Source organism: Pseudonaja textilis, chromosome 4 (genome assembly GCF_049901715.1).
Source record: "Pseudonaja textilis isolate UNSWEBS1 chromosome 4, rPseTex1.2, whole genome shotgun sequence".
NCBI classification, from domain to species: Eukaryota; Metazoa; Chordata; class Lepidosauria; order Squamata; family Elapidae; genus Pseudonaja; species Pseudonaja textilis.
Genome location: NC_141993.1, coordinates 64,084,792 through 64,111,209, shown reverse-complemented (window position 1 = coordinate 64,111,209; position 26,418 = coordinate 64,084,792). Strand labels below are relative to the sequence as shown.

General features: G+C 35.0%; 1 protein-coding gene across 1 annotated transcript in view; it reads right to left on the bottom strand.

Annotated features, from left to right (window-relative positions):
* Positions 1-3,325: 3,325 nt before the first annotated feature.
* Positions 3,326-26,418, bottom strand: part of ZBTB38 (zinc finger and BTB domain containing 38) — a 39,662-nt gene continuing 16,569 nt past the window's right edge. The window contains exon 3 of the mRNA XM_026701682.2: positions 3,326-10,142. Within this exon, the coding sequence (XP_026557467.2) occupies positions 6,552-10,142 (3,591 nt within the window). The 3' untranslated portion in view covers positions 3,326-6,551. The remainder of the gene's footprint in view (positions 10,143-26,418) is intronic.

The following is a 26,418-nucleotide window of genomic DNA, read 5'->3' as shown; positions in this document are numbered from 1 at the left end:
ATCTAACTAAATTTATTATTTAGTTGTAATTAAATGTATCATGTAATTGTAATAGAATGTTACAAGTACAGCAGCATTGATTTTTCTGGTTACCAAAGATTTTTGAGTGGCATCTAGTTATTTAAATCCAAGTTATTACTTTTTAAATTTGAAAATTTGGGATCACCATCAGCAAGATGGATGGACTCAGTAACATTGACAATGAGCATATTGTTGAAAAACTTGAAAGAACAGGTTAGGGACTGATAATCATGAAGAAAATCTTGATGGTACATAAGCCACCATGCCTGGACTGGAAATATTCATAAAAGCAACCAGATTAGGGCTATGAATTAGTTGTTTCAGTAATTTTTTGTGGCCATCTTGTGGATGCACTGAAATTTGCAGCCCAGATATGGTAAATGTACTTCATAGACATGGAGGTAAAATACAAAAATTGCTCTATGAAAATTGACATTGCTTTATTAAAGATTCCTCAAAATTTTGCTTTTCAGTGGGAGTTTTAACTGTAGCTTCCTGTACATAAACAAGTGTTTATAACATAGGATCAAAAAGGTCAAGATGTGGCCATTGTAGGGACCTCTTCGATCATACTCTGGTGGCTGCCATCTTGCCTTTTTGACCCTTCTCTGTAGACATCCCTGTATCATTAGAGTTGCATATTTTTTAAGCTCTAAAAAAGCCTCGATATATTAAATTGCTGATTCATATATTGTGCCAACCCATGGCTTATTGTGAATATGAGAACTGATTTTTTGGAACTGTATAACCATGGTTTAGTGAACCATTATTTGTGTTCATATAATGTAACAATGCAAGGAAAATTATGTGATGAAATAGTATGTATTTCTCCAGCTGTCTGACCAGGTTTTTATCACAGCCTTTCTGTGAGTATTTTCAACTATACTAAGCCGTGGTTGGCTTAATCATGGTTTATTGAAGAAATTGTTGAATTTACATAGCAAAAGTAAAGTATAGCTTATAAACCACAATGGCTTCTGATATAAGTATTAGGTTGAATAAAATCCATTTTTAATTGTAAGAGTGAGCACAATTGTTGGCACTAAAATGGGCTTTTGAATGAAAATTCCTTTTTAGAAATAACAATGTCACTATAATTATCTTTTTCTTTCCTCTGTCCTGCTTGATTTCTAGCAATGATTAATAATATAGAATGGAACAGTTTTCTACATTTCTATAGATCATATTTCAGACAAATTTATTCAGGGCAAATTAATAAAGGAATCTAAAGTTGAAGAAAATGCATTTCAATATAATCAATGAGATTTTCTCTTTCAGAAATGTACTGTCACAACCAACAGAAATGCATTTAGAATGATAGAAAAAGGAAATTATTTCAGTAAGGCACTAGGCATCAGTAAGGTAAGGTACTAAATTTTCTTTAATTTAATTTCAGTTATATCACCTAAAGTAGATGTGGAGTGAAAAGAAACATCAAATGCAAAATCTACAGGGCTATTTTCACATATAACATACTTTGCCATACTGTGGTTTGCTTTTTGCTTCATAACTAATAACCTATAATGTTTAATTTCTAACTTAGCCTCCTGTCATTTCCATTTATCTTTTACTAATTTGCAACCAGAAACCCAGAAAGAGGCTGAAAGTTACAACATATGTGTTGCTTGCTTTGAATGAGTTTCAAATTAATACTGTGTGATTTTTTTAAAAAGAAAAATGTTTTTTTGAAAATATATTTTTAGCAAGAAGGAGTAGGTGGATGTAAAAACGGAAGGTTTTAGAACACTGAGTACAGATGGATATGTAACTTTCGGATGTAACTCACTGTAGAAAAGGAACTAATAAAAACAGCAAAAAAATTTAATAGGATATAACTGAATAAAGTGGATTATTTTGAAGTAATGCCAGCAATTTTGGTATTAGTTACTACTCAGTATTTCCTAGAATTTATTCTAATTAGCAATCTTAAGCATTTATATCCTATGCTACAAAAAATACAATATGTGCAGTATGGTTTCCATCTGTTTCTAGAAGCATACTAACATACACTTTAACATGCTAATCTTGAACATGGGAAGCTGAACCGTAGTGGCTGGTCATGAAAAGTATTAATGCTAAATAAGAGTTATTTTTGTTCATTTTTAGATCATAGAAGTAGATTTACATACATCAAGACTGAAAATTTATAGTGTGTCCAAATGTTCTTGGACTAAACTTCTTTTATTCCTGACATTTAAAAATGATTTTGAATCAGAGAATTGGTTTCAGAAAAAATAAGTGATTTATATATTATGTAAGAGTACAACTTAGCCAGTGTGTACACTAACCTGTTTCTTATTTTGGTATACAATATTCCTGTCATACTACTTGTGGAGCAGGAATTATGAGACAAGCAAATAGCCTTGGTGGGAGAGCAGCTAAAGTCCAAGAACAATTACTCCAAAAGAGTAATAGGCTGTTAATTGGTTTAGCAACTGGCATCCTAGAACTGAACTCCTGAAGCTCTGATATGGAAAGAGATTTCATTCCCTTATTCATTGTTCCTTATTCTGTTGAGTCATGGGGGGGAACTCTCCATATTGAACTATAATAATTTTAAAAAGTTTTTTTTTTAAAAAAAATTAGGAGCTCTATATACTGAATTCCATTTTATGGCAGTGAAGGATCTCAGAAAGTTTCAAGGAGTAACTTCTTGTTGTAATCCAAGGAGTTCCTAGTATGGTAGTGGCACCGTACAGATTGCACACACACATGGAATAAAATACATATTGTTCATAGGTTGAGCATAGGCATTAACCTAAGCCACAGTGCAGTCTGTTTGTTGGATTTGGGCATGTATTGACTAAATCCAGTCATGGTGGTTTGTAAAGTATCGTCTGTGACGCAAATTCCCAGAGATGCCAATGTATTTAGTGTTTAGTTTCATAATCCTTGGTTCCCACCCGCCTTCACACCCACCAGTTTGTTTTTTGTGTTTCTTAGATTATGTTTTTGCAAAAAAGTGATCATTTAACTTTTTTCTAAAATTGACATGTAAGTTGTATGATCATATTTGCATTGTGGGTGATTTTCAAATTGGTATATAAAGCTTTGATAAAATCTGAATCATTGAACAACTATACTTTTGGTTTTCTGAGGTTTTAGGATGAATTTCAAGTAAGCTTATCAACCAATTGCTGTCAAAATAATTTAGCACAATTATGTAATTATTGCATGACATTGTATTCTTTAAGTGGTATGATAAATTGCAGAAAGAAGGGATAAGACAGAATGAATGAAAAAATTTGGCTCTTTTGATGAAGTCATAATATTTTGTTGAGGGAAAAAAGTTTGATTCTCTTAATAGTTGTGAATGCCAGTTTTTAATAGTTCTATTAAAACAAAATGCATATGCCATTATGTAATAAACGTTGTCCTTAACAATTATATTTGCTTTAATTCTATGTTTGTTGTAATACTTGTCCATTATGCTGATCAATAAAATTCCAGTAATGAATTATAAACATATTGTCATATTAAAATTGTTTTCTATAAACAGGCAGAATTACAAAGTTAGCATGTTTTTATCAAAATATACAAAGCCCTCAAATGTGACAGAAGCTATTTCCATATGAATTAAACAGTTATAGAAAATATTTGTACAATTATGACTACATATAAATCTTAACCAATGTTGGCTTTGGTCTAGAATTATTGAGATAATATTGTTTTACAAAGTCTCATAAAGTACTTATTTTAAACAGCTCATAGTAATTTTCTAAGTTTTTTTTCTAAATTTTCTAAGTAATTTTCTAAGACTTTCACATCAAAAATGTTTCATGTATATAGTTAGATCTTTTTCAGTGCTTATATTGTGAGGGATATGTTCTATTTAATTATGTGCAAAATGACATTAGACAATTAAGAATAAATATATTATCATAATTGTGTTATATAATGTGGAAATGTGAGCAAAAAAGGCCAAAATTAGATGTATCAAATAGAATATTCTTTAAATGATACTTTTGCTATAATAAAATATGTGCAGTTTTCTACATTCTCAGACCGCTAACAGTGGATATGTTTTACAGAGAAAACTTAAAGGACCACTATTTAGAGGATTTTAGATGCAGTAGACCACATTTTGGTCCAAAACGTTCTCCAAAATAACAGGCAAGTCAACTGTATTCAAAATAGTCTGAATGAGACAAAGTTATATCAGTTTTTCATCATTTGTGACAATTTATAAAATTTGTCTTATATTGTATGCAAAATTAAAATGTATTTTATCTCATTTGCATAATATAATATGGAAATTGTATAAGTTGCTGTGAATAATTAATTTGTGATTTAATGGACACAGAATTGGGCATCCATACCCTCTGGTTGGTACGTTAAATTGGGGTTTCACTCTAATTTTCATTGATTCGGAGTTCTCTTTTCTTTAGTCACCACATGCCTAATAAAGTAACTAATTCAGAATAGTTTTCTTTAAAACTTTGCTTTTTTTCCAATATCAGTTTGATCATATACTTCTTCTTGTTAATATATGTCAGTTGTCTAGCTTGATCAATTCACATAAACATATAGTTGATCAACAAAGCCTGGAGACTTCTTTATTTGAAGAATGTTAATTTCAGATGAAAAAAACCTATCCCATTAAAAAAGAAAGAGAAAGAAAGAAAAGGAAGGAAGAAAGGAAAGGAAGGAAGGAGGAAGGAAGGAAGGAAGGAAGGAAGGAAGGAAGGAAGGAAGGAAGGAAGGAAGGAAAAAAACAATAACCAAAAGCCTTTCAGGTATATTTGATTATCTTCCTGGTTGGTACAAAGCTGTGAATAGAGGATGCAAACCAAACATGATGCATTAGATTGAAAGAGTTACCACTACAGTATAAAAGGATGGCTTAGAAACATTTCATCTCTTCAGATGAGATTATTCTTTTTTTCAGTTTGACATTTATACGGCCTGTTGGGTAGCAAAATTTCTCTTAATATAATGCAGATAACTCTTTAGACATAGCTAAGAAATATCAGCAGAGGAGATGGTAACAAGAACTTTACAAAAAGCTTACAGGAGAACTACCTTATGTAGAATTATCAAAATTTCTATGAAAATTTGATCCCTTTCTAGGTAATGATGCATTTTTACAACAGTCCTAATTTTTAACAGTAAAATATTCAGTATATTATGATTGGTCGCATTATTATTAATGTATTAGGAGAGAGAGGTGCCCAGTGCACAGTGTGCCCATTAAGTATGCGAAAAGAAAATATTAAGTAATACTGAAAACCCACATTATTCAGTTCTACACATCCTTGAGGTTAGGATTGGCGTGTCTAAATTCTACAGTACATTACACAAACTAGCTGGATGACTATCTAACTTGGAATACAATTCAATAAATCCAAATATGGTAATATTGGTCTTGGATTAAATCAAGGTACCAAAACTATCTTCACACTCATGAGTGCAATAGTATACCTACAATAGGATCAGTGGTGCCTCTTCCCCACCCTTCTTTTTGGGTCTTAAATGTATATTTAGTGGCAAACACTCTGAAACGTCAGGTGTAAGTTTTAGGAAGATCTCATGAAGAAATTGTATCCAGCTACCTGTTCCTGTACTGGATTCTTGCAGATTATTTCTTCTCAGGACAAGTCACGCCAAGTCAATGAGGAGAAATCACTGTATAGAGCATGGGCACATGGGCATTGAATTGATGGTCTGAGTGCTCTGATGCTTGTGGAGACACAGACTAATGGTAAGAAAAGTCTCTTCAATAAGATAGAGATCTTATTCCATGTGTGTAACTAACTATGCTCATGAAGGAATGAGGCATAATGCTTTAATTTAAACTTGTACATCACTCTGCAAATTTGATAGTACTAATATTTAATGAGCTCATGACACATTGTGGTACATGTTAATAATATAAATATTTATTATAATAATACATCTGGCTGATTGTGTGACGAACCAATCATAACCTCTTACAAAATTGCTCTGTAACAGCATATTCAGACTTCAGAATAGGTGAGTGATTCTAACAAATGCTAGAATCTTAACCAGATGCTTATTGTGTATACATTAAACTAGGGCTAAATTATTTTTTTGAAACAGTGATGATCTTTGAACAAATAGTTAGAAAGATAGAATGTAATTTCTATTAGCAGAAAACACTTTAACTGTACTATGTTCTGAATAGATATCACTCAATAGATATCACTTTTTTAGTTTGCCAAAATGATAGATATCGTTAACAAGTTAGGCATATTTCCAGTTCAACAGTAAATTCTTTATAATGTCCTTTTAAACATTTCAGTTAAGCATATTCTTTTTTACATAAACTTTCTTCTGAGCGATACTAATATCTCCTTTACTTTTTTAGGCTTCATTAGCTTCACTATAGTTTCCAAATCTTGTTTTTTATGGCATATTTAAAATGTAAAGTATGCAATATATTTATGTGAAAAATATATATCTCAAGTTTTAAGAACTTCCATAAATTTGGAAATTTTTTTTTGCATTAATTACTTGCATTTATGGCCCTTCAACTTTCTATTTTCTTTGTTGCTGCACCCTTTTCTTACTCAGAATCCAGCATCAAATCCAGTATTCTGAATATTACTGGCCCTGTAACTCTCTGCATCAGTTACGCATTTAGTTAACAGAGGTTTAGCTGTTTCCTGTTTCTCTGAATCAAAGAAATGTTGACTTTTACATGATTTTGAGCTTTCATTAAGCAAACCATCTTTTCTGTCCTCTTGCTTGGGTGGTTTAAACAAATGCTTCTTCTGGTGCATCCCAAGAGCAGCTGCCGTCTTACAAACCTTGGGGCACTGAAAACATGCATGGCCTTTTCCAGTGTGCTCACGCTTATGCCTTTGCTCATGATTCCTTTTGGTGGAAAGGTATAAGAAGCTCTGAAAACAAAACTGACAGTGGTAGCGCTTTTCTCCTGTATGGATTCTCTCGTGTATTTTGAGTGTTTCGTTGAGTGTGAATGCTTTGTTACAGTGTTGACAGATGAAATCCTTGACAGCAGAATGGGTGCGTTCATGTTTCTGTAAATTGCTGGAGATTGAAAAACTTTTCCCGCAGGTTTTGCAAAGGTAGGGCTTCTCCCCCGTATGACATCTCTTATGCATCCTTAGGGTAGAAGAGCTCTGGAAGTGCTTTTGGCATAAATCACAAGTGAAAGACTTAGACTCTGTGGTCTCCTGGTGTGAGTGATCATGGGATATTGCTGTAGAAGGGTTCTCCCTTTCACAGAGCTTACAGTTAAGATCTGGCATTTTCTCTTCTTGATTACCGACCTTCTCTTCAGGAATATTCCTAAGAGCGTAAGTGGTGACATAGGCCTTCTCACTTTCCTGACAGGAATTTCTGCTCCTGTATTTCTCTCTCCATTTTGCTTTTCTCATTTTTCTTAGTTGTTTAGATTTCTTTTTTGGTTTGTAATTGTAATATGGCCGCCAAGGTTTATCATTAGAGTCATGGTCACTGACATCATCACCCATTTCACTCTCAATGTAGTCTGATGCACAAACTCGAGACAGGCTTCTCTCTCTCTTTTCCCGTTCTGCAACCTGAACTGTCTGGTCACCTTTGGATTCATATTTAGATCTTCTGCCTTTTTTGTAAAACAATTTGGACCCCAAAATATGTCTTTTCACAATAGCTTCATTTCCAATTTTAACTGTTATTTGACAAAGAGGAGCAACATTGCTATCAGATGATGTTCCTGGCAGTGCAGGTTTTGCGATATAAGTTTCAGTCTTACCTGAAGTTTCAAAGATATGTGTAGGTGTGTTAGAAGCTATCCCTGTATTCGTTGTATATTTTACCTCCTTTGAAGTTACTTCTCTGTCATGTAGAGGCACCTTTTTCTTTTCTTTATTGCTTTTTGTTCTACTATTGCCATTGTCTGACTCATGTATAAGATCATTGCTGGCTACTTGACTGATTGTAATATCCGAAGTCCCCTTATCACTTCTTCCTACTGCATTGATAGCATTACTGTGCATTATCACAGATGAAACTCTTCCACTATGCACTATAACAGAAGATGCTGAATTGTTATAGCTAATCACAGAGGTTGAATTCTCATGGGGATTGCTACTACTAATCGTTTGACAAGCGGAATCATATTCCCCGGGACTAGAATCCTCTACAGAAGATAATGTCCTTCTGTTAGTGGGAGTATTATTGTTAAGATCTGTCCTTGATGAAATTTTCCAGGAAGAAACATTTGGAGGATTTTCAGATGTTGCTGTAGCATCACCGCATGAAGGACTATCCAGAGAAATACTGGAACTTGGCAACATGTTGTGTTCAAAATTCAAGGATGCCAGTTCAGAAGTGACAGTATTTTGAATAACACAGGTGCTAGATGGAACTTCATTAACTTGTACACTTTCATAGGATGAGGTTCCGTAACTTTTATATGGTGCCCTTTTACATTTCATAGGCAAAAGCCTATAAAGCTTGTAAGGATATACATTTGGTTTCAAGCCACCATTAGCTGTTTTCTTGTTTACATCAAGTCGGTGATCAATTGCATGAAAAGATTTCTGATGGTTCTTGAGTATATAGTATGTCATAAAGGTTTCAAGACAGAAGATACATTGGTATCGCCTTTCACCTGTGTGCCAGATTTCGTGTCTGGTACGGTACTCTGCTAATGCAAACACTTTGTTGCAGTAATGGCAAGGATAAGTTCTTCTCCAAGAATGAACATTTGAATGTCTTCGGAGGCTAGACAAGGTAACATAGGTACGTTTACAAACACTGCAAGTATAAAGTATCTGTCCACCAACAACTTTAACGAAATGGTCTGTTTCTGGCATTGCACCATTTGTGGCAGGATAATCAGTAAACTCATTTTCAGTTTCTGTGGGCTCCGAGCTTACATACAAGGTGCCAGTTTTTTCATTTGAAGGAACAAAATTATCCAGACTATTCTGCTCATTTTCATTTTCAACACAAAAATTGTTCAGACCCCTACATGCTTGTTCATGCGTCTCTAGTCCAGCAATTTTTTCAAACTGTTTGCTACAATATTTGCAAAGTGAAGTCTCTTGAGAATGAGAATGAAGTTTAAGATGAGTACTTAACTGAGTTTTATCATTAAATGATTTAGTACAACAGCTGCAGTTATAAGAAGGTGGAATGTCCCTGGCTATTGAGCCAGAAAAGTTATCAGATTTATTTATGTCTTCCTTAGAAGAGAGTATATTGGTTTTATTCGGCTGGGATTTTTGAAAAGAATGGCTGTGATCATTTTTGACTTTATGGGGAGTCTCTGAACTGCTTCCCTTGTGGGCTGATATCTTTACAGTAGGAACATCTGTGATCTTGGAGTTAAATCTTGCCTTTGGTGCATTATATGACTGTGTTGCTGATTTAACTAGAGGCACTGACTCAGCAGCTTCAGAACAATCTTCACCTGTTTTATAAAGTGGAGTATTTTCATGATAAAAGGAATTTTGTTGCGAAGTGTTGCAACCTGTTGTAACAGCATAGGAATGTTCAGCTAATGTGCTGGCTCTCTCAACCTCTTTGCATGCACCAGTCCTGTCCAGATCACTATTGGATACTTTATTTGTTTCAGGCATTTTTTTAAAACTTGCCCTCAGATCAAGAGGAGAAAACAAATTATTACTATTTTCAGTTTCAAAAATTGAGTATGCATTTGTGATTCTTGGTCCATTTGTAATGGCTGAGTCTTCTTGTCTTTTTTCTTCTTTCACATCATTTTTTTCAGTATTGCAAAATGAATACAGACAAGGGGAACCGGAAAGGCTCTTTTCTGTAAGTTCTTCTAAAAAAGATATTCCCAATTTTTTGCCAGCAGCTGCAAGATCCACAACAGACTCTTGTTTTTTAACAATGACTGTAGAACTGTAGATGTAATTAAGTATCTCTGTGAACACTTCAGCCTTGAGGCCATCGAGTTCCAATACATGTCCAGAAATGCATATGGTATGACTCAAAAATATATTTTTGAAATAAAGGCTTGAAGCAGCCAGGACATTACTATGGGCTTTGAATTTGGTGTCTTCTACGATTATGGTGACATCACATAAAATGCCCCGAATGCGTTGTTCATTTAATATGGAAAGGACGGTGTCACTGTGGAAGTCATCTTTAAGATCCTTTAAGTGAGACATGATGGTCATCTGTTTAAACAAAGAAGAGATTTTAAAATCAACAAGATCAAATGCTAAGTTACTTATGGTCCTCATACCCTATCACAAGCTAATCACTCTCTGTTACTTATATACAATGTATACCTTCAATACATACAAAGTAAAACATCTGTGGTACAATTAAAACATAAGAAGATCATAGCAATCTCCAGTGAAGCCCAGTAAAAAACAAACAAGAACAAGAAAGAAAAAAATGGATAAATATGAAGTTCAAAGGATATCTCAAGAATAGTTCTGTTTTCAGGAATTTTTAAAAAGTCAGCAAGGAATCTGATCTCCAGTGCAAACTATACCAGAGCAGTGACATTGTTGTAACTGACCAGCAGAAGTCAGAAACCATCAGTCAATGCTAGCTTCTTTTGCCAAAGAACAATTTTAAAAAAAATCACAGAAAGGTAACCACTATTATCATTAAAATGCTAGTTCTCTCCCCCCATAATTTCAGTGTACTGGGCATTTATCTATTTTGCCACAAAACAAAATCTGAATTGTTACAATGGAGAATTGGTGCTTGGTCATCAATGAACAGTTAGTCTCGCATACAAATCATTGCTGAAATCTGTGATGATGCCATGATGACATAATTTTGTATTTCCCAACAGTTGCAACTCTCTAGATGGGTGTGTGAGGAGAGAAGATAATGACTTCCTCACTCTTGGGGGGGGCGGGGAATAAAGAGTTTGATATATGATGCTTAAACAAGCAGACAAATAACACTAGATAGGCTTTATAGGACTGTGAATTAAAACAATGGCATCATTTTGGTTAAGGTAGGCCAGGTAGACTTCCCATCACTGCCTGTATCTTGTGCCATAGCTTCAACTTAGCCATGATAGCACATACATGCAGCAGCAACATTTGGACAATGATGATCTGCAGGAAGGAAATGCAGAAAACATTACCCTTTGCTGCTATCTAGTGGTGCCTGCAGATTTATAATCCAGCTCTTATATGTCTAAACTAGCTCTATATCCGTGCTTAGTTTTTGGGGAGGAAAATAAGGTGGTGGTGGGGGGAATTGTGCCTCTGCCTACCAGCATCCATTGGTATTCATCTGACTAGTGTCCTGTCAGTGTGTGAGAAAGTTGAGGCCTGTTTGGAAACTGAAGCAGTATTTGCTGGCTGTGTGAGCAAGAAGGAGAGAGCAAGGAGCCTGGGCATGGTTTAGTTGAACGGTTCTGTACGAAAGCTGGTTGCTGCTGTGAAAGTAAAACTGAAACTCCTCTGCTTGTGTTTTGCATTTGGAACAGATTTCTTTTCAGGTGGGGAGGGGGAATAGAGCTCCTTAGCATTAGAGCATGTTAATAATAATATATGAAATACTGATGCTCTGATGGTCATTTTTGAAAAATCCTTTCTTAGTGAGCACCTAGAAGTCAAGATGAACATACGTGGCAAATTTCAAGTTTGTAGGCTTTACAGTTCTGGAGATTTTGTGATGATGCGTGAATGGTATTTCACTTTTATATATATAGATAAGAGCTTTTCCTGTGGGCAAGGGGAAGATGCTGAACAAAGTGGAAAGTTAAGCAGAAGGGGAAAGGCAGATTTGGAATGACTGAGATGAGGGGAGATCTTCATATTTATTTATTGCATTGCCTATCTTGTAAACACGATTCCCATATTGCTCAGCCCCACTACTGCTTCAGAACATGTGAGAATATGCGCTGAACCTGTATCTGAAACTTCTTGAAGCAGCTGTAACTCTTTATATAACAAACCCCAGTAAAGAGAGATTTCATTCATTCATTCATTCATTCATTTTAACAGGACTTACAAGCTGCTTCAATCAGGATTGACCCTAGGGGAATACAATTTTCCCTCTATAATTAGGATAAAAATAAAAGTCAAGCTACAGCCATACAGCCTAGAATCACCTATATAAGACTCAGAAATGAAACATAATCTGCAAAATAGAATTACAGATAGTTTTCATTTTGCAACTGCCTTGTTTAGCAATAATTCAATATTGATGAAAAAGTAATTTTATGACCAATTCTCACATTTATGTTAGGGCTGCAAAGCCAAGAAAAACTGAAGTAAGATAATAAATACAGTCACAGTTGCCTCTTGAAAAAGCATCTTTGGGATAACCATGACCTGGATGACTAAGAATCTCCATAGACATCAAGCACAGTCACAAGTTTCACTTATCATCCACTTCACTTAACGTTTGAGTTGCCAGTCCCAGTTGTGGTCACTAAATGAGGACTGCCTGCAATAATTTATTGTTCATGGAAAAAAAAAATGCCAAATTTGAACAAACTTCCTAAATGCTCCAGGAGTATGGCAGCAATCCTATTATAGCTAACATATATGGTTTATATAGCTAAAAACATGTCTAAAAACAACAGAAAAATAATGTGCTAGGAAAGGTAGAGCGAGAAGTTAAATATTTTTTATTTAAGCAAGTTGTGATGTAATATAGGTTTAATTGCTGATCCAAGGTATGTAAACCTTGTTCCTCCTATGGTCTTTCCTGTCACTGAAGACTATGACTGACTGATTTTGTGACTCCTAGCAATCAGAGATACAGAGACAGACAGACAAATAAATAGGCAGGCAGAGAGAAGTCCTAAACTATTTGAAAGTCTGCAGACACATACCACTTCACTGACTTCTTTTAAAAAAGCCTCTTCAAATTTCTGTGGTAGCTTAAGTATGAGTAAGTCCCTCTGGACATTTCTACTATCTATGTATTTAATCATGTATTTATTTATAAATTTTATGTAATAAATTTAGATGAATCTATACCCTTGGGTATATTGCTCTTGCTCTGGTCTTGCCTTCTTTTTCTTGACTAAACTCAGAAGATGGGATGTGACCTCAACTCAAATGCATGAGCTATCAGATGGGAGAGGATTCTTAAGAGGCAGAACTTGAGAAATTGAGAAAAAGGAAGTATATTCAATATTACAAGGTGGATGGGTAGAATCCTCCATGAATGTTATAAATATTATAATATGGGCTGAGACCTATATGCTTTTTGTTGTACAAAGTTAGATATTGTTAATATGTTATGTCTTTCTATACAGAAGCAATCCAATTTACTGAATGGGCCTTATAAGAATTGTTTTAGACTGTGATAAGATGAATTGCCAAACATTTTTGCAAGTCCAGGCTAGGTCTCTCTCCTCAGAGACAGATTTTAAAAGTTTGGGAGTGTGTGAGAAAGTAAGCAAGATAAATTCTCATTTGGAAAGCTAAAGTTACATGTCGGAATTTCTGTTGACTGCCAAAGATTACACAATTGTAACTATTGAATTTGGTTACTGGTTTAACCCAGTAATGAAGGCTGTCAGCTTTGTTTTCTGACATGTAAGCTAACAAAATTTACAAATTCATTCCATTGTTCTCTCCATAATTTGCTGACAACACAAAAGGGCCCCATTATTTACAAAGGATTGATCATTTATTTTAACTTAATATTTCTAAGCATTCAAAAATATTTTTTCAGTTGACAAATGAACAAAAAATTAGAGAGGAGGATTATGGGGAAATATATATCTAGATCATAATTGTCTGATATCTTTAGATATTTTAATTTTCTAAATAAATCTGTTTCTATTTTCATTGGAGTAGCTGTATATCATTTTTGGGAGCAGCATATCATTATTTTTACAGTTGAAATTATTTGTTATATATTTCACTAATAAACTCCATAAACAATCTTCAAGAAATGTTGAATGACTTTATAACTTTCTTTTTACAGTAACACCTATATTCACAAAATGTATGCATTTCCATTTTAGCAACTATTTTTCATTTTTAAAAACAATGAGTGATTGCTAGAATTTCTGGAGGCAAAATATTTTTTCATTGCATATTTGCATTTTTCTATTGGAAACCTAAGTCTGTCTATCTATAATTATCATCATCATCATCACTACTTCTCTATCTCTACACAAGAACAGAAAGTGTGTGTTGAATGGAATGTTCATTGCTAAGTGAATCAATTCTGCACAGAGCTTCTTCCATACACAGCAGAAAAATAGATTCTTCCTGAATTCAGTCTACAAAACACCTTGCATGTTTGACAACAGATGTTTTGTGGATGTTTGAACCAGCTTAATCACTGGAGTAATTAATGCCTTAATTTTTTGTGAAACAAAATGTATGACTCTCTAAATGGGATTTTTCCTGTTATGCCACTATTTCCTTATTGTCTCTTATTGCATTATCTTGATCTTGTACGTATGACCACAAGATGGAGCTCAGTTCAAAGGAGACTACATCAGACTATTGGGAAAAAGAAAATAACTAATATAATTTTAGTAACATGAGCGAACTATTGCTAAGTTGCCAAATTATTAGTCATTTGTAACTAACAAATCCTGCTTTATTTACTGTAACATCAAGACTTGGTATGGACTGAATTTATCTTATACCACTGTAAATTATGAGCACAATCAATATTTTATATTTCCTATTTATTCATAACTGATTACATACCACTATCAGATACTGGCATTTATTAAAATTATCCACAGGTTATCATCATCCATATACTTGTCTCAGATTGCACCATTAGAAAAATTGTCCTGATAAAACAAGATTGAGTACCCATATTTGTTATAGCATGTGAGTAATGGGTTGATAGAACTGACAAAACTAAGGGTTTTTATTTGAATACTGTTTGAGTCGTGATAGCCATCATAGGACTGTGATTCAGCAAGTGTGTAAGAGCTATGTTCTGCAACTGAGTGAGATAGACGTATTATCTTTGAAGATACAGTTCTATAGTTAAACAAAGATGGACTGTATTTTTTTTCCTCTGGTAAGGCAGAGAATACAGAATTATAGATTTTGAAGGAGCCTTGAAGGTCTACTAGTCCAATCCTCTGTTCAAGGAGGAGACTTGTACCATACCAAATGGCTGTCCAATCTCTTCTTAAAAGCTTACAGTGATGGAACATCCATGCCATTCTACTGGTTAGTTGTTCTCACCATCAGGAAATTTCTTCCTAGTTCTAGGTTGTATTTCTTTTTGATGAGTTTCCATCCATTACTTCTTATTTGACCTTAGGTGCTTTGGAGAATAGGTTGACCCCCTCGTCTCTGTGACAGTTGCTCAAATATTGAAAGACTGCTATCATATCACTGGTAGTCGTTCTCTTTGTTAAACTAGATATTCCCAGTTCCTGCAACTGTGTTTTCCATGTTTTATCCTCCAGCTCCCTAATCATCTTTGTTGATCTTCTCTGCACCCTCTCTAGAGTCTCAACATCTTTTTTGTATAGTGATCATATACATCAGACCAAGCCCCTAAAAGCGATGGAGTTTGATCTTAGTTTCCACTAAAAAGAAGGTTTTTACAGTCCACATGAACAAAAGAGTTGAAGAGAATGTCTGCTTTTAAAATTTGACTCTGTCAAGTAATGACCCAAACGCTTTGAAGCTTCCTTCATTTCCATTCAAAGTTAACCTTGTACTTAAATTCCTTATACTTAAGCAGTGCTTCCCATAAATTGTTCCTTAGTTATGATCTTTGAATAGAGACCCCAGTATTTGTTTGAATATTGGTTCATTTGTTGCAATTTGTATACCAAATAAGGTACATAGATAAATATAAACATAATGAAACTAAAATAAAATGAAATAACCAGAATGAAAACAAATCATTTATTAAATATGAAAATTATATCTGTAAGAATAGGTATAATCTTAGGATATGGTTGCAGAATAGATTTTTTGTGCTGTCTTAAAGTAATGAATATACAATATTTATTTTATTCTAAGCTTAATTCTGATGCTTTATATTTACTTGCTTGTAACAAAGAAGTCCTAATAGCCTTAAGCTGCCTAATAATAATGATGATTAGGCCTATAACTACTAAATATAAGTGTTCATTCTAAGGAAAAAATAATAAAACAGCTACCTTTCATCCCTCAATGAAACTCAAGTGAAAAGTCAAAGTCAATACCCAGCAGTCAGAAAATCTAAGATGATGAAATTCTGGAAGATAGCCAAAACAAGATAATGCTTTAACACAGTAAACTGTGACCACAAGAACAAAGAGAAGATAAAAATCCTTGTAGATCTGAGTAATTCTAGAGGAAAGAAGAGGGCAGATAAGTATAAATAATGAAAGGCAAGGTGGCAATAAACTAAAATAGCACCAATTACAACAGGAGTTCAGGTGCATATTAAAATTAGCAAGAAACTACAAAATTATTTCATTGGAAGCCAGTGTTTGAACTGGAAAAATATGGGAGGAATCAAGAGGCCGTAGTATCATAATCTCAAGTCAAGGTGTATACCCAAAAACAGATCCTTGCCACATTTTCATCTACACAGGCTTTTGCCTTCATCTCCAAATATGTACCTGAACAACTTTAATTCATCTTTAATCTTTCCATGTTAAAATGTTGTTTTCCCCTTGAAGCAGTGGTAAATTATATAAAAGATGTTAAGCTTCACTACTCATTATCTCAGAAGCAGTAACTTTCCCACATGGAAGAGATCAACCCAACCCCCTATTAGTTACTTCATGCTGGTTGGAGGATGCACCACCTATGCTAATGCTGTTCATATTTTAGGTAAAGAGAGAATCTGGCACTTTGAAATGGGGTCTCTTAGTGCCACCATCACAAATTATAAATTACACATCATCTATCCAACAATTTCTAAAAGGCAATGGATTGAAATAGTAGATGCCAGATTAAAACTTGCAGATTGGCTGGTTCACAAGCTCTAGGATATACTGGTTTTCCACATCTTGGCCCAAGCAGGATCAACATTCTACACTGCAGAAGCCCTGCTGATCAAAGGAGCTTGCATGGGGGTAAATCTCAGATGCTTAATCCCAAGTCTGTGACTGGCAAAATGTTTCCTACCCCATCTGCAGGCTGATATTTGAGTCAACATAAACTTCTCAAAGTTGAGTGTTATGGCTTGGAAGCTTTAGTAATTGCCTATTCTTGTCTTACCATCTACTTCTGTACTCATTTCTTTATATTTGCAAGATATAAGGTGGTGTCCCACCAGTTCTGGGACAGATGCCTACTCTTAGGCAATAAATAATTGCTATCAGATTAACCATTGTCAAGGCTAGTGTTATTTCCTTCCGTTCTTTTCCATTCCAGTAAACTGGGGCATTAGAACTGCTATGTATAAAAGGAACTTACGTTCCAACTTTTCTTAATTTAGTTTTTCCAGGTTTGATAAATTTCAAATTCCCTAGCCAATGTTTCTTTAATTGTGTTGGTGACATTATAAGAGATTAAGCTCTTGTCCAACAATGCAGACTGTAATTGTATTATTAGTATCATACAAGTAGTCTCGTCATTTAGTAAACACAATTGGGATTGGCAACTCATTCGGCAAAGGAGCTGCTAAGTGAAACATCACAATTTTATGATGTTATTTCAGCTTTGCTTTGCTTTGCAAATCTGCAAAGGTCATAAATGTGAGGACTGGTCATGGTTTTCATGAACATCACAACTGCAAATGACTAAATAGTGATTACCTGCATTGTACTGGTATCTGGAAATACTGAATAGGAAGTATTTGATAGCACCGAAGGCACTGACTCTAAGAGACACTAGATTTACAATAAATTTGGGAGAAAATGCAGCTGGTAAAAACAAAAGGTTAAACACTGCAATATAACATTGGAGCCAAGAGGAAGGAAAATTGATTTAGATAAAAGCCTTATATGCTAGCCTTTCACCGAAGAATGCAAAGCAGTTAAAAATTTAATGCAATACTTGTATCTTGAACATTTTGGAATTGGTATGATAGAGCCTAGTGCATTATTCAAAGGATCACAGAATTAGGTAAAGGTTTGGGACAGGGCAAGATTTGTACGAACAAGCGTTCATCTTTAGTTATCAATTAATGATTCAGGTAGCAGTGTCATTGAACAAAATATAGCAACGATAGATGTAAGAGAATATCACCTGTTCAATACATTCTGACTCTGACAGTCATTGAGAACCAAAGGTGAATTTTATCACATTGTAAATACACAGCACACTTTGTTCTGCTCAGATAAAAGAAAATGCACTTGAGGAATGCCTTTCAAAATTTTTGTGATGTTTGTTAAAATTAATTTCTAATTGGATATATTAATAGATAAAAGAATATGGGCCTATGAATGGTGTGGAAGATGTAAAAAGGAAAAATTTCCCATGTCCAACAATATTAGAATTTGGAATCGCCTTATGATCTTGATTAGGGAACATAGTTTTTCACACACTGAATCTGGAAATCATTGCAATATTAAAATGATAAACAAAGAGGAAATTGGGTACATTCAAGGAAGATAATAAATCACCTTGCCAAAAGTCAGTGTAGTTTTGATTTCTGAGGACAATGATACATGTTAGAAATAGCACAATCTATCAGCTTCCTGAATTTAATATGTTCTGGTCATTAAAAAATATTGGAATAACTGGTTGGTGGGATATTCAATCAAAGCAATGTTAATGTTCTTATGAACGTATTTTCTTCTCTATGTGCTAATAATGACCAAATACATAATTTTTAAAAATGACTCAAAAGGAAACTTTTCTAAGGTTTTAAAGATTTTATTATATTAACTGAAATGAGTCAGAAAGCATAAGCATCTGATCTTAGAAAACTGTAGCTTATTACTGTACCCTCAGCTTCCATTATTTTTCTCTCCCCTCCAATGCTACACTTGAGAATGCAACTCAGGCAAGTACACTAATGTGCACACAACAAAGGATATGAAAAGATTAATCCACATGTCTTACAACTCCAATACCAAGAATATCTTGCTGTTTCCACTGTAGAAGTTTCAATATGATTTTCATCTTTCCAATGTTGTTTTCCAGCTAACAACACTGACAGTTATAAAGTTGAATTTATGAATTATAGTCACTCTATTTTTTTAATAAAACATTTTCGTACAATTCGTCATTGTTTACAAAAACTGTGTCCACCCTTGCACCTAACCATAGCATGAACAAATGTTGGCTACTTTTTTCCCCCTGTTGTTCTCTACATCATATTCTATGTCATGCTGCTTGGTGAATCAAAGTAGAGTGTGTGTGCGTGCGTGCACGCGCACACACACACACACACACACACACACACACACTTTATTTCTTCATACTGATCAGGATGTGGGTATGCAACCTGATCAGTGTTGCTCTATCAGTGTCTATTTGTGTGTGTTTTTCTTCTCACCTCATGTGGCATCTATACTTTTCTAGATATCAAGAAGTACAGCCAGTTGCACATGCTTTTTTCTGGGTCATCACTTAAAATAGGAGGAAATGGTTTATACATGGTGGAAAATATTTGTAGCTTGGGTGGTAGATGTTGTTGGTTTGTTCGCCAAGCTTGTTTAGTTTCCGAACATTTTGTCACCAGGCTAGGTAACACCATCAATGGAACTTTGGTTGAAGTGTCTTGTTTCAGTTCTCATCTGCTTTTATAGGCTTATGTAGTCAGTTGGTCCACGTAAGGAAGGGGTTTAAAATGTCATAGTTAGGAGCATTCCCACTTGATCCACAACTGCTTCTGCCATAGGATTGCAATGGGGACTTGCATAAAGTCAGCTGTAAATCAATAAACCTATATTATATCTGGGCACAAGATACATTCCTAGTATTAACTTTGCCCAGGGTTCCTTAAAAGGCTAAAATCGTGTTACCGACATGCATGATTTTATATTATATTTATATTTTGATTTTTAGCCCAAATCAACTCCCCAAATTGCTTAGGATTAAAACCCTTAGTACAAAAGTATAATATGTTGGGATATATGAGTACCTCATGTTGGCAACATCTTGCCCTATTCTTCAGGTCTCAATCACCGCCTATCTAAAAAAAAAAGTTGCAAAGATGTATCCTTTTTCATTTTCCTTTTATAAGTCATATGCATTCTGTGTTATATGAATTCTACTTTTATATATATGTATTTTTTAAATCCCTCTTCATATTTGAAAATCCTTTTTCATATTCCTTTTCAATACTTTAAATAATTCTTCCATTAAATATATAGGAAAAACCATTTCCAAAACTCTGGCAACAATAATTTCTTTCATAGTCAGACACTGGCCAGATTTTAAGTCTGTTTAGAGTTATTTTTGGTGAGCAAACTGCAGCATAGTTTTACATATTTTCCACTTCCTCTAGTGGCTAAAAAGTTTCAAGGTCTGTCTTATCAGAACATACTGTATTGAAGAGAGGTTGTTAGAGCTTTACTGCTGTGTTGAAAAAAAATATCCTGCATTATTTCTACCAGTCCTCTGTTGATTTGATAAGAGAGAAATTATTTTTGAAGGTTTTTTTAAAAAAAGAATAGGATTTTGGTGAATCCTCAAGGGCTGAGTTTGGTATTTTTATACTTAATTAGGAAGTGAACAAGATGTCTAGGTGAGTGTGTTAGCCTTCTTGATTTCTGATGGTTGGTTTGGTTTCGTTTTCAACAAAATCCATGGAAAGACATTACAAGGAAGCTGTTCCTGCTGGGATCTTTCATAGTAGAACATGTGGGCTGTCAGAGAAGCTTTGGAGTAATGGAAAGATATGTAAAGGAAATCAGACACTTGCAGAGGCACTCTTGACCAGAAGTGGTATTCAGCAGGTTCTGACCAGTTCTAGAGAACTGGTAGCAGAAATTTTGAGTAGTTCAGAGAACTGGCAAATCCCACCACTGCTGTTGACCTCCTCAACAATAAAACTCATGCTAAAGCACTACCAAAGAAATTCAAAACATTTTCAAGCATCCTCAGAACATGCCCAAACAACAGTAACAAAATTAAGAAGAAATCTGTTCCACAGGGGAATAAAGCCAGGAGAAATTGCAAGGCAGTTTTGACATAGCATGAATTTACACATACACTAGTAGAGTGTAATTAGACATAAGGAGCACAGCATCCTGAGCAGGTAATAAGTCCTGTAATTCTACTTTAAAAATCAAGAAAACTGAAGTATATTTGGCTTTCAGCTAATTTTTTGTAGAAAGTTAGCACCCACCTTTCTCCTAGAAAAATGAAATATTCTAGGAAATATTAAAAAGACAGAATATTATACCTCCCTGGATGAGAAAAGGAGAAACATGCTCTTGGAATGCAGCCCCCACCTTTGTTAATAGCTCCAGAAAGACAAAAGACAACTTATCTACAACACAAAAGACCTTCAGCTCCAGGATGATGGGATTAATCCTCACTCCAGAGGTGATATTGAGCAGGTTCTGACCAGTTCTGGAGAATCGGTAGTGGAATACCACCTCTGACTGGCCCTGCCCCCATCTATTCTCTGCCTCCTGAGTCTCACCTGATCGGCTGGGTCTTCTTTTGTTGCCCTGTACAGGAGAATGGAGCTGGAAAGCAGGTTGGTGGAGTGGGGAGGGAATGGAGATTTTGCAGTATCCTCCCCTGGAGTGGAGAGGGAATGGAGATTTTATAGTATCCTTCCCCTGCCACGCCCACCAAGCTACGCCTACAGAACAGGTAGTAAATTTATTTGAATCCCACCTCTGCCTCACTCAGATCCAAACAAGCAAAAGACAACCTACCCCTGTATGACCCCATAGGAGTCTGAAAACCAGTCAGGATACATTTCTTGCCACAGGAACAGGAAGCAAATTCAAAGCCCGACAGAGGGTATAAATCTCTCTCACTCTCCATCCCATGTGGTCAGCTATCCAGAATCCCACATGCTTGGTAGTTCTGCTTCACCATTAAACCATCTTTCCAATCAGCTCCATGTTTCCAATGTCTTTCTTCCCACTTGGAACTGAACCCAGATGGACATTTTTTCCAACGTTTCAATGTCTTTGAGAGTACTAGTTCTACATGCTGATTTAAAGTGACATGTAAAACAGATATCACTTTCAAGTTAATAATAACTAGAAATTGAAACCAATCATAGTTTTAAACTGCAACTAACACTTATGTCTTGGAACTGCAAACTATCGTTAAGAAGCCACACAAAATGGAGGCAAGACCCCAGGGTAATCAAGCTACAATTTAGACTACATTATGACAAATCTCAAAAATGCATATTCAAAGATTAGAGTATTGAAGATTATCTTCAAATTACTAAGGCTGAGAGAAACACTGCAGTATGGCCATAAAACACCCTAAACTATGAAAACTGGACAGAAAAACTAGATGGCAACAACGGGACACAGAAAAAGAACTCTTTGGTGCCCACTAATGAACTTCTGGAGTTCTGCAGGCTAGTTCTTGTAATCTTAGGTTACAGGAATGTGTAAACCATTGTACAGAATGTATGAGTTAGGCCACTATGTCTTTTCAGTGGTTTAAAAATATGGTTGAGCATAATATAGGAATCTAACCCCTAGGAAGAGATGATTTCAGCTACAAAATAAAATAGGATATGAATAATCACTATTATGCTTAAATATTGGTTCATTCCAGAGATTAATAAAATAATATTTTCTAAATATCAAACTGGTGAACTGAGTCATGCTTAAATAATGGTTATGCTGTGAATTTATTTCCTGGATAGGTTTTTAAACATGAGCTTCTTCAACCATCAGAGCATCCTCATATTGCCTTCCCAAACTGGAGGCCTTCCAAATCTGTGGGAATTCATCTGCCTAAATTACCAACCTTTTGATTTGCTGTCTGGGAGATGAAGCATATATAAAGCATGCTGTATGTGCTGGTATTGTGAGTAAGAGATTACATTTCCAGGCAGATCCAATCAGCAGGCCATTAGTGATGAATAATGGAAGATGTAGTTCAGGGCCACAGGTTTTCCATTCTTTCAGTATGTGCTGGTCTCTTTCCAAGGATAAATGGGAAACCATGAATTCACATCCCATCTTAGCCAAGAAAGCCAACTTTCTCTCAGCCTAACCCACTAAACAAAGTTGTTGTTATAGGGGAAATGGAGGCAAGTATGCTGCATATGTTTTCTGCCTTGAGTTATTTGTAAAAAATAAAAGTGGGGAAAAAATAATTAAATATTTAGCAAGCTGTTTGTGCAATTAAGTATAGCCATTACTAAATTGTTCTGTTGCACCTCTGAGAACAGCAGAAACAGAGCTGACATACCAAATTTCTTCTAGCCTGGAAATATGGCAGCCATCTGAATTTTTACCTAGAACTCCCATTAAAGAAAGTGAGAACAGTTGAGAAGCACTTAGAACCACCAGGCTCTGAGAATGGAAGATGTCTCCTATCCTGTGCTGATTCCTTCCCTGAAACTAGATTACTCAGCCATCTTTTTCAAGGAAGAGAACCTACAGGAGATGTATGTTTTTCCCCTCAGAATTCTAACCATACATATATAACCATAATTTTGCATTCTGAGCTGCTGCCATCAGTTATTACTAGGTTGCTGCAGGAAGGCAGATTTTACTTGATGATCAGGACAAACTTCCAGATAGGAAGATCAGTTTGAGAATGGAACCAATTACCTCCAGAGAAAATGTCTTCCCCTTTGGATGTATTCAAATAACAGGCACCTTTTAGGGATGCTTTAAATTGGATTCTTGCAACAAAGAATATGTTGGAGTGATGGCATAAATGATGCTGGCTTTTTCTGAGATTGTACGGCTCAATGAGGGCTCTTCCATCTACTGGGATACATTGGGAGAAATTATCTGTATCATTATTATTGCTACTGCACAATAAATTTTCAGGAGTTCGGCTTGCCACTGGAGCGCCCCGAGCCGGCTGATTTCGGAGCGTAGAGGTGGTGAAGAGGGGGGAGACTGCTAGCAGGGTCGAGTAGAGCTGCATCTCTCCTTCCCAGCTGGCCATTACTCCCTTTCCCGAAGGCGGTTGCAGTGGTGGTCAGAAATGACCACCTCAAAGAACTCGACCGGAAAAGAATGTGCAGGAGGAAGATAAGAAGAGAAAGTTTTTGGCTGACTGGGTCGAACTGGAAAAACAATGCAAGGTATCCTGGAATTTGAATTATAAAGAACAACATTGTTCCCAAAGAAGACTTTGAAGCTGCGAATGAGAGAGGGAAGGGAAAGGATTTGTTTGTTTTTTCTTTTTTTCTCTATATTGACAACTAAGAGATTTAAGCAAGAAATCGGCAAAAATCCACTTTGACAGTAACAGGTATTTAAGCTGAAAATAAAATGTCAAAGGGATAATAAAGATTTCTGGATTCTCAAAAACTTTTAAAAGAAGGAAAAAACAAAAGGGTGGGATCTGGAAAAAGGGAGGAGACCACCTGGAAGTGAAAGGAATTAACAGTGAAACTTTAACAAGATTCCTAAAAGATACATTTTAACTGAAACTTTGTAACAAGATAAGAGAACCCCAGGAAGAGAAAGTGGAAAAAAGAAGCAAGAAGAAACAACTTTGGATTATTTGGATTACTTGATGATTTTTGGATTTTTGGCTATTGGATCTAAAGGACTGAAATTAATCGGGAGGTTGTTTAAAAGTTTTTAAAATGGCATCACTCTTGGAAGAATTGAGAATGGAACTTAAAAAGCAGAAGATGCACAAGAAGGAAGAGGTTCTTTTGGCTTTGAATTTCAATTTTTAGAAATGGAGATCCTGAACTATGAGAAACAACAAGAAATGCCTGTAGAACAAGAAGGGCAGGACAAAGAAGAAGCCATCTTCAATGACCAAGTATTCCTATGTGGGGAAAAGAAAGGGGGGAAAGAGAGTGAAAAATTTAAGATCCAAAAAAACAACCCCAAAAAAGAATAGTTTGAAAAGTAATTATAACATAAGGAAGAAACAGAAGAGAGGATTACAGAAGAGAGAATCAGAATTAGAGAGAGAAGGGGTCAAAAAGGGAAGGGAGAAGAGCTGAATTGGAATAGAATAAGTATTTTATTTATTATAGTTTGAAAAGTAATTATAACATTAGGAATAAACAGAAGAGAGGATTACAGAAGAGAGAATCAGAATTAGAGAGAGAAGGGGTCGAAAATGGAAGGGGGAAGAGCTGAATTGGAATAGAATAAGTATTTTATTTATTATTGTTATATATATATATTCTCTTTAAGAACTTAGTGCGTATTTTAAGAATGTACCAAGCAGAATTCAACTGGAAGTTGTTATATTGAATGTTATAATTGTAAAGGCATAAATTGAAGTTTAAATAAGAGTTGAATGGATAAAAATTAAAAGATACAAAGGTGTCATACTCCAATTAGTAACTACACGGGAAAATGTTGTTTAATGAGAAAAGAAAATATGAAATTGAAACAGAACAGACAAAAGTATAAATATAATGACTAGCAAGGTCATTACTTAGAAAAAGATATATATATATATATATATATATATATATATATATATATATATATATATATGAATTTAGAAAGGAATGAGATAATTAAAAGTAAGATTGAGAAAACTAAGGGAAGGGAAAAATTATTGAAAAAATGTTAAAATAGTAATAAGATATGGAATAGAACACAAAGATGAATATGAAATTGAATTTGTGTCTGTATGGAGAAGTGATAACCCGGGACCATGCTATTCTCAAAAGAAGAAATTTTACTTGTATTATGTTTTGTGAAAACCGAAATAAAATTTTTATTAAAAAAAATAAAAATAAAATTCAGGAGTTCGGCTACAAACTGGATATAACTTCTTTTGGAAGGAGGCCAATGGAAACCGATTGGTATTTTATTATATTTTTATTTGTTCACAAATATATAGACAGAGCATACCATAATACTGCAGAAGACTTACACCAGGTAATAAGGGATGTGGAGTCACACACAGCAGAAAATAATGATTTGTCCTAACCATAGCTTTGTTGAGCAAACTATAGAAATCTGATTGGCAAAATCATAATAAACTGTACCTATTGCTTACAAAGTATAATACAAATAACTAGTCAGAAGCTAAATTAGCCAGATTAAACTGTAGAGGAATATGTGACTTCTAACCGCAATCTATTTCCTCCACTTTGAAATATAAATTCCTCAATTCTTATCATTGGTTACGTTGGTCAGGCTCCTGAAGCTGTAACCCAAAACATTTGGAGGGCTTCTGCTTAACAACATAACAACTGGCAGTGGTGGGATTCAAATAATTTAACAACCAGTTCTCTGTCCTAATGACTGGGAGGGTGTGGCCAGCTTGATTGGTCTCACCCTTAGGAAATTTCTCCTTATTCCAACTCACAATAAAATAGCACGGTTCCAATGGTTACATGTAGAATAGAGTAGAATAACAGAGTTGGAAAGGACCTTGGAGGTCTTCTAATCCAACCCCCTGCTTAGGCAGGAAACCCTACACCACTTCAGACAAATGGCTATCCAATCTCCTCTAAAAACTTCCAGTGTTGCAGCATTTACAACTTCTG